General features: G+C 37.1%; 1 protein-coding gene across 3 annotated transcripts in view; it reads right to left on the bottom strand.

Annotated features, from left to right (window-relative positions):
- The window catches only part of ncaph (non-SMC condensin I complex, subunit H), a 12,405-nt gene extending 7,063 nt beyond the window's left edge, over positions 1-5,342 (bottom strand). For 2 of the 3 annotated variants that reach the window (XM_016467038.1, XM_016467041.1), the window contains exons 1-10: positions 5,219-5,342; positions 4,603-4,821; positions 4,429-4,519; positions 4,241-4,330; positions 4,037-4,154; positions 3,347-3,495; positions 2,805-2,994; positions 2,552-2,631; positions 2,107-2,309; positions 1,681-1,826 (exon numbers count right to left, since the gene is read on the bottom strand). In XM_016467038.1, the coding sequence (XP_016322524.1) occupies positions 1,681-1,826; positions 2,107-2,309; positions 2,552-2,631; positions 2,805-2,994; positions 3,347-3,495; positions 4,037-4,154; positions 4,241-4,330; positions 4,429-4,519; positions 4,603-4,814 (1,279 nt within the window). In that variant the 5' untranslated portion in view covers positions 4,815-4,821; positions 5,219-5,342. Of the gene's footprint in view, positions 1-1,680; positions 1,827-2,106; positions 2,310-2,551; positions 2,632-2,804; positions 2,995-3,346; positions 3,496-4,036; positions 4,155-4,240; positions 4,331-4,428; positions 4,520-4,602; positions 4,822-4,911; positions 4,933-5,218 lie in introns of those variants that run through there. The other variant, XM_016467039.1, reaches the window with a different exon arrangement.
- Between the last annotated feature and the right edge of the window lie 4,371 nt (positions 5,343-9,713).

The following is a 9,713-nucleotide window of genomic DNA, read 5'->3' as shown; positions in this document are numbered from 1 at the left end:
TTTTTTTTATAATATTAAAAATACATTATATTCATTATATTCTGCAGTTCTTCCCTGTTGTACCGAATATCTATACTTTTTAAATTATCACAGAAATTCAAAAAATTCAAATGGGTGCCGCGACTAAAAAAAGGTTGGGAAACACTGATTTAGAAGACGAAAACCAAACAAAGTTAAGTCTGACACAGAGAAAGGGACCGATGGCCGGCCAGCCGGGGTTCGTCTTTATTTAAATTTATGTGTGTGTACTTCTAACATGTTTGGTTGGTAAAATAAATGTTGTAAATTCAAATCAGAGCGTCTTCCGTGTCTGGAATGGATGTATTCTTGAGTCTATAAGGTAACAATAATATAAGATAACCTTGTTTGAAATGGGGTTGGCTAAAAGAAAATTTTGGTTTCGTCTATACTACTAGGTACTTATACTATATTGACTGGGTTAAATAGAATTGCATTTCTAAAAAGAGACTAAAACACAATTTTCGTCGACTAAAACTAGAGGAAAATAGTCATGGATAATTCTGACTAAAATAAGACTAAAATGCTCAGACTTTTAGTTGACTAAAACTTGACTAGACTAAAAAGAGTATGAACGTGACTAAAACTAATAAAAACTAAAATGACAGCTTCACACAAAGGCTAGACTAAAACTAAAATTAAAACAGGCCGCCAAAAACAACACTAGTTCACACACAGCTTCAGCTAATGGCAGGGCAAAACAGCCTGTTTCAAAAGCGGAATTACGTTTTACCCTACAAGAATTGATGCCGGAAAGTTATCATATTCATAAGTGCAACAAGTCATTTGCATGTGAAAGGAGAAACGTGTTCAATTCAGACGAAACTTCTGGGCTGATTATAACGTGCACGTTAACTTTCCTCATGAAATGTGTATGTGGGTCCGACAATAGCATCCACAATGTCATCGCTCGTGGCCAGCGCACTCTTAAGCAGTAATGAGCAGCAGGCTGTGTAATATGTGTGAAATCTTTTTTTCTTGTTATCACTATGGCTATTTAACTTATAGCAGTGTCCAGTGTTTCCTATACATTTAGTTATTTGTGACGGCTCGTCACTATATCAAAACTGACCGCCACAAATAGATTTCCCAAAAGGCTTATACTTCGTTAAATAAAAGGAGCGCTTCACTTTTCAAAATTAAAATGCAGCGCGGGTGTTTTTATATGAATGTATCTTTGAAAAGAACCGAGACTGCACCAGAATGTCATTTTCATTTCGTCTTTCCTGTAATGCCTGATAAAGTAGCGTTTGTGAGCAGCACTTATTTGATTACAGCCGTTACCGGGGAAACCGCTATATCTCCGCTCCAACAGCGCCTCCTGCTGGCAGAGAATTAATTTGCAGTCTGTGGGAAACACTGGTGTCTGTCAGTAAACAAACAAAAAGCATGCTTCAGAACTGTTTTGAGAAGGTGCTTAAGTTTTGAGCCATGTATTATTACTCTAAATTGGGCACTACTACTATTACTATCTTGTACCCTGCAATAATCATTTGCTCAAACTCAGTTTTATGAGATGAATGAAAAAAAAAAAAAGAAAATCGGCCAAACATGTCGGCAAAAAAATAGGCATCATATATCGGCCATCGGCTGCCCTGATTTCTAAATATCGGCATCGGCCAGTGAAAAACCCATATCGGTCGACCTCTATCTATGACTTACGCTTATGTCCAGGTTTGAAGAGCCAGTAGCCAGGTCCGACCCAGGTGGCCATGGTCCTGGGACTGAAGTACGAGTACTCTCTGGGCTGATCAGACAACTGCAGACACATGGTGGCAATATCCACCTTGCCAATAGGAATAACGCCTCTGTTAATAACACAAATACACCTCACAGTGAATAGGCATAACAAAACAGCACAGAAGAAATTTTGAAGCAAATGAAATGGGTTAATCTGAAAAGTCAGAGACATAAAATACAACATGAAATGTAGCAGCTAAGGCAAGGTTGAGCTTAGGTTTGATGTCTAAATAAGTGAAAATGCACAATATCAAACTGTAACTATTCACTCATTGTGAATAGTGTAAAGTCTGTTTGCAATGCAACAATTAGCAAACATTTGGTGCAATACATTTTGTAAGCACTAACCGTCCTTTCTGAGGACTCCTTGAACAAGCCTCTCGGTGTTCCTTAAACTCCTCACACTCTCCCTGTCTGCCCTCGTCCACATCTACATCAAAATTATCCCCAAAATCTGGACCCACATCCTCATCTGGCTCAATGTCTGCATTGACATCGAATGCGTGCTCACCCTGCTTCATATTCTCAAGAAGCTGGTTGAGGTTTGTGGTCTAGATTGACAATATGAATGAGACAATCACATCAGCTTAAACAACTTAATATCACACTGTACATTAAAAAAAAAAAGTAATACTTTTTCCAGCAAGATGCATTAAATTGATCAAAAGTGACAGTAAAGACATTCATAGTGTTACAAAAGATTAAAAATCAAAATGCTATTCTTTTGAATTTCATCAAAGAATTCTGGAAAAGAAAAAGTATCCAAGAAAAAAAATATTCAAAACTGTCTCACGTGTTCAGGAGTCCATCTAGTAAAGGAGAAATCTTCTAAGGATGGACAAATTGGTCTGTCCTCTAGTGTCTTTAAATGACCTGGAAGAATTAAAAGGAATTAAAAGGCTCGTGCTGTCAAACATCTCAGTGTGGTCATACCGCACAACACATGCAGAAACATTTAGGCTATAAATACAGAATATTACTTCGTAAACCCAAGAGTAAACTGTCCCATGACTTTGAACAGTGTGTGATATGCAAAGCCAGTTTACCTATAAACTGTGAGGCAGGAACATGCTGATGGGGCACCTGCACAGGAGGCAGCTGTGATTTTAGCAAGGTCATATGTGAAGGGAAACGCAGCTCACAGCGACTGTCTTCACTGAACAGCACAGAGAGGAACACTCCTGCTGTACTGTTCTCATCAAAGGAAGCAGCCATGCGCTGGAACATGGGGTCCACCTGTGCAAAAGAATGTTTAAGGTCTTCCTAGATGTCACCGTCAAAAATGCTTGGGATCTTCACTCAATGTTCTGGGAACATTTCAGTTGTATTGCCGTCTATGCTAGGTCTGAGAGCTCTCGGATTTCGTCAATATCTCAATTTGTGTTCGGAAGATGAACGAATGTCTTACGGGTTTAGAACAACATGTGGGTGAGTAATTAATGAATTGTAATAAATAAAATTAAAATTTTTGGGTGAACTGTCCCTTTAATGGTATGATTTTCTATAAAGCTACTTTGAAACAATGTGTATTGTGAGAAATGCCATACAAATAAATTTGACTTGTCTTGACTTTAGTCATATTATTCACCTCACACTTAATCTCTGACTCCGGGAGATTGATGTTACTGAGGTTCTGCTCCACTGTCTTCTTCTGAGGTCTTTTCTTAGTCTGTTTAGCAGCCACTTGCTCTCCCTGACCGCCCTCGGCTACCTCAGCCTCCTCCTCACCATCTTGACCTGGAATGAGATGAGAATTTATTAATACTGTGCATGGTCCTAGGATGCAGTATGACACCGTTCATCCACCAGGAAGACAACAACCACCTAACCCTCTCCGACCAATCCAACATTCAGTCAACATTCAGCAAAATTAATCTTATCATCTTATCTATATTCTCGTAATATTCAAGCAGACCCATGACTTAAAGGAACACTCCAATTTTTTTGAAAATAGGTAGAGTATAGTTCCTAGCCATATCGGCCTAGAAAATCACAACTTTTCATTTTCCGTTGGTCTTAGTACACAATGTAACTACAGAAAAGTCAAGTTTTAAATGGCAAAAATATCGAAAGTCTTTGGTCATTTTTGAGCGAGATGCTAACGGTCTAATCAGATTCAATGATCTATGCTAAGCTGCAGCTAAAAGTGCTACCGCCAGACCCGGAGATCGGCTGAATGGATTCGAAAACGGTAAAACTCAACTGTTTAACTCTGGGGGAGTTGGAAAATGAGCACATTTTCAAAAAAAGTGGAGTGTTCCTTTAAACAAAAACTCACTCTCTTTTGGTTTGGTCTCAGATCCCAAGCCTCCTAGGACTCTGTAAGCATCAGCGTGAACTGCATCCACCCTCACCGCATAGATTTTTGTGCTGGCATCCAGGGTCCCCGCTGCCACCTAGATCAACCCACCAACACAGTTGCGATATTGTTTCCGATAATGCATGTAAACTGGTGCTCAATACAAATTCAGCGAGTTTCTACCTTGAAGTTGAGCTCGGAGTCTTTCTGCTTGAGAATGTCTGCCATGTAATCAATGAGGTGTAGGCCAAATGCATTCTTTGTGGTGATTTTCTGTAAAAAAGAAGGCAACAAGTAATAGTACGGTTGCATTTCAGATGCACACAGAGCAGGAAAACAGTAAAGTACGAAATACATAAATATCAACTCACATTTTCAGTGGAAAGCTTGATGCAGGTAGAATAATGCTCAGATATCTGTGCAGATGACAGCTTAGGGACAACAGCAGGTGTGCCTGCAGTACTATGGTAAAGAAAAAAACACAAGTTTGTACTCTGTGCTGGCTTATTTTCCTTTTGCAGCTGAACACCGGGGCTTTAACCTACCTGTGGCTACCGGCCTCGTTAATGGAGGAGTCGGTCACTCCGTGAAGGTCGATGACCCTGGATCTGCGTCTTTGACGTTTCTCCTGTTCATCATCGTTTCCCTGGATATTGTCCAGCAGAGGTGTGCTGGTGGCCGACAGCGCGGCTTTGTGTCCTAATGCCGGCGAGGACCACTGTCGTGGCCGGGATGTCGGGGTATTGAATGCGCTCATAACGAAACTATGGAACAATATTAGCTTGTTATATATCCATACACCACCATGTAGCGTTTTCACCAAGTAACGTACAGTCTGCTAAACAGTAACTTACAGTTAGCTGGTAAACTCCGGAGACTTCGCTATGTAAGTTAAACAACTTCAATTAACGTTTATTTAGATGCTTCAGATAAAAACGAATAGATAACAAACATATCCACAATATAAACGTTATATGAAGTCAAACCTAAATCGAATTCATACATGCAAACGCTTCAGTTTCAGGATTCAATAAAGCGTTTTTTTGAACCCTTGTTAGCTAGCGCTAAGCACGCTTCTGAAAACGAACGAGATTAAAAGTATAAACGGTGGCTTTGCAAACGTACCTCAGATAAAGTACAAACAACAAGAGTTCAAGTTACCTGCGATTATCTGATGATTTTTAAGCAGTACAACTGATCCAAACTTTCTCTATTCCGTCTGTTCAGACAACCATTTAAAAATTAGCGCCGAACGGTTACACGCGTCATCAGTGATGTCATACGTACAGACGTAAACGTCAGCTTGTGCGCAAAACACAATACATATTTTATTTGATTGCATTTCTTAATTAATTTGTTTTCTTTAATTAGTATGCACTCAAAGTTAAACATGTGCATTATAAAAATATAGCTAAAGCAATGCCATTAAACAACTTTCTCTAAATGTTCTTTATTTCAAAAGGGTAAAAATAAAAAATTGATAAAAGCGTCTGCTAAATGACTAAATGTAAATGTAAATGTAATACTGGAATTCAGTAGTAAGTGCAATATGAAAAAGCAGCTGTAGACTAAAAACCTCTAACGGCTTTCTCGTTGTCCGCTAGATGGCAGTAAAGTCGTTTCTGTCCATTCTGTCCATTATTCCTAGTGATTAACTGAATGAATCGAGTGTCAACTCTTTGATCTTTAGATTATGTATATTACATCATAGGGTAAAATGGGAGGAAAAATCCCAGTCAAAGTGATTAATTTGAAAGGTTAATTCATTCTAGCCTATATACAGGCATATGAATATTTACATATTTAATGCCCATTTTTAATTGAAGATATATCATAATAGCAACACTGTGAATGCAAATTGAATGATTTAAATTAAGTAGCCTATAGGTTTTAATGAAAAACCCCATTATTTACAATAATTAGCATATTAAATGTAAAAATAATAACACTAGTAACACTTGGGGCCACCTTTGCCAATTCTGGGTCTTATTTATTTATTGTGTTTGTTTGTTAAAATAAAAAAAAAACTATAATTTTTACTCAGTAAATGTAAAAATGTGTCCACAATTCCTTCATAAACAAATAGATACAAAAACTTAAAAAAAAAAAAGATTTAATATCTAGCATAATACAATGTCATAGATCACTGTTTTCCAGAGACACAAAAGTAGATAAATTAACCGCAAAACTGTTTCGACTGACTAAATCTCACAAATGTTGTCATTTAGATGAAATGGCAAAATTAAAAATAGCATAGTCATTTATCAAAAGTGTTAGATTAGATTTTGTGCCGCCTATGGTCAAGAGACAAAAAAATTAAGTTGGTGGGAGGGGGCATCTTATCACATCTTACCCTCTATTCTATTCTATTCTATTCTATTCTGAATCTTGTTAAAAGTTCATGTAATTTTGGCCTTTAATCATTAATAAATTAATGATGGCTATTGGTGTTATAGAAGTGACCACAATGATTCCATTTAAAAGGACAGCTGTGTCAAGGTGAGAAATATGAAACAGAATTTTGATTAAAAAAAAAAATCTTTTTATTGGATTGGAGTCCTGGATAAAAGCAAAAATCCTCCATTTACCTCTATTTAACAGCAGAGTAAATAAAAGAGGTTTATCTACTATATTGCACCTTGAGGTCTGCATTGGTAACCTGCCTGGATAAGAGGCAAATACTTGCAGTGTGGTTACTGTGATATATTTTAAATGGATTGCTGGAGGATTCAGTTGAACCATCAAGAGAATATCTTCCTCCAAAACGGGAAAACCAAATAGGCAAGAGAGGGAACAAGTGTGCACATGGCCAATGTATATCATTAGCTATGGCATTTACCCACGTTAAATGTCAATAAGGCTAGCTGGTGGGATTTTTCGTGAATGAGTTTGTAGATAACACAGCTGTATGGGCCCACTGACCGCAATATATAAACATAACCAGATCCGCTTTGTGAATTAATGCTGATTTGGCTTTTCTTTCCTCACTTGTGTTTTTTTGTTTGTTTGTTTGTTTACCTTCAGCCTGCCTGTCTCTTGATTTCTTCCAATTTCCTTCTTCCTTCCTTCGCATAGAACCATATAATCTCACATACTCTCTTTCCTGTAAGCTAGAGCTTATTTTAACCTTAAAATCAACTGATGTGTACTGAAGCAAAGTATGAGCCTGCTAGCATTGACTTTGGTGGCAACACTGCTTCACGCCACAGAGACCCAACTCCTGCAGTCCTGCAGATAAAGATACATATTGATTTTATTTGGACTGTGAATACCTCGAGGAGAGAAGAAGCCTGAAGGTCTTTCCTTTCTGAGTCGGCTAGTGGTGACCTGGTCAGCCTTGTGATTGACATATTCATTATACTGCATATGTTGCCACAGCAAATCTCTAAGGATAAACACTGCTAATCTATTAATGCAGGAACTGATGATGAGACCACAAAAGAGTTACAAGGTGAATCAGGGCTAAGAAGGTTTTTTTTTTTGCAGTGCTAAAATGTAGTCACTTTAGAGTGACAGAAACAAACTTAAAGGCAGTCACAGCGGGTAGGAGGAGAAGATGAAGGCCTTGAACTCCCAAGTTACAGCAGCCAGGATTTATTTTTACACCATTCTAGTGGAGTAATCCTCTGGTTAAAGGTGAAAATGGCATGGAAGACATTTCGGAACTGTTAATGATTGGCATCGTCCTCTTCTGACACTGCCTTCAGTTAGTCTAGGAAGAGAGCGAGATGGCCTTGAATTTGGTATTTGATGTATTTTAGTATTTGAAGTCTTAATCAAATGAAATATTTTGATATCCAGAGTTTAACCTGCATCTTAATATTCCCTGCTTAGCACAGTGCCATTTATTTAAAAACACTGACACTGTTCTGTTTATGTAGAGTTGCGGACAGAAAGCTTGAAAATATGATGGAACATTCTAAAACGTATATTAATTACATAATGCATAATTACTATATTGCTGTTTCTTTATTCGGGCTTCAGTAATTTCCTAAACAGTAATTTCCTGCTCTACTAGTTTGTGCTCTTTTTCCCTGAAGAGTTTCTGGGAAAGAAAAAAAAAAGACTGGACTGAATTACTTTGAATAAATTAGTTGTAGATCGTGTAGCCTACAGTTGTTGTTTTATGAGCTATATAAATACATATACCTAAATAAATGTGTGGTGGACAGACTTTATTCGTCTCAGTAAAGCATTTACTGCCATTTTTATTCCTTATTCATTATAGTCTCATCTGACAACGTTTCCTTTTTAAGTATGTTAATTTTGATCTGCATGACTTTGTCACAGTCTTTACTGAGATAAAGAACACAGCAGCCTATTCATTGCAAAAGCTCTGGAGGTTTCTCATCAGTGATTTTCCTCTCAGGTGAGGGTTACATCTTGATTTCAGCAGGTTCTTCTGCTGTGTGCAGAGTTAATTAAGGGGGAGTCTGAGAGAAAGAAATTATATTGTGCTCCTTGTGTCCCCACCAATCAGTCCCCAATTATATCAGACAATTTGATCGTCTCAGGCCTGATATTATTGGACCATGCTGAGCTAAAGATGAGCTCTGTTTTAAGCATTGAAACAAATGAAAGGTGTTACATCTTCCAGTTTCTAATTTACACTTGAAAAATATTGCTCTAAAAATGTACATAACTTCAGTAAAGTTTAATACTAAAAACAGTTTTAAGTTAGTTCAGTGTGTTCTATATGAAGACAAAGGTGTTGATGATAAAACTGTTTTACTATCCTGTATTTACCAACCAAAACCTCAATATATGTACTGTTTTCTACTGTATTTCTACTGTTTACTGTTTGTTCTACTGTTTTATCTATTCAAAACTCAATATTTACACTGTTTTCTTAATTCTTATATTATTTATACTTATTATTTCAATAATCTACCTATGTCTTCTTCAGGACTAGAGAGTTGCTTTTAAAAAATGGCCTAAAAGTTGACTTTTAAGATTTTGAATAAACCTTGTTAGAGTAGAACAACCTGAAAATAGTTTGATTAAAATGTCTATTATTATTTTTATCATTAATGTTATGACATATAATAGCTTTAGTAGCTTTATTATTTATATGAAAGATACTTGTTGATAGATTTAATTTTTAAGTAGTGTTTTTTGAAAGACTGTGATTTACTGTGAGCAAACCTTTGAAAAATCATAGAAATGCTTCACCACAATGGTCAGTTATTTCAGTCGGCTTTTGTAAGTTTTGGGTGGGCAGTAATTCAGGTTCGTTCAGCTCTCATCTTGCTCTCATTTCTACTTTATTCAAAGGAAACTGCATTCAGTTTTAGGTAATAGAAATCCAGTTTGATGGAGGAACTCTCTGCGCAATGTCTTCCTTCTTGACCTATGAAGGGGTAGGTTGATGGGATGGGTTGTGGTTTTTGGGACGGAATGACACATGCAGACACATATAAGCGCATGTGCACTCTCTATTTCTTAGCCTTTTCCATTTCTTTTCATGTATCTATTCAATGCATATAAGGCTGAGTTGGTCTACAAGATATTTTCTTTCTGTCCAGACACACTTCTCTTAATCTCGTATTCTCACTTTCCACTTTGCTACTTATCTCATTATGAATTCATAATGTGTCCGGTTATTAATGTGAAAATATTGCAACCAAATTCGAGACATTTAGGCCTCCTCCACATG

This window comes from Sinocyclocheilus anshuiensis, unplaced genomic scaffold (genome assembly GCF_001515605.1).
Source record: "Sinocyclocheilus anshuiensis isolate Anshui unplaced genomic scaffold, SAMN03320099.WGS_v1.1 scaffold508, whole genome shotgun sequence".
NCBI lineage: Eukaryota > Metazoa > Chordata > Actinopteri > Cypriniformes > Cyprinidae > Sinocyclocheilus > Sinocyclocheilus anshuiensis.
This window is presented reverse-complemented; position numbering and strand designations above follow the sequence as displayed.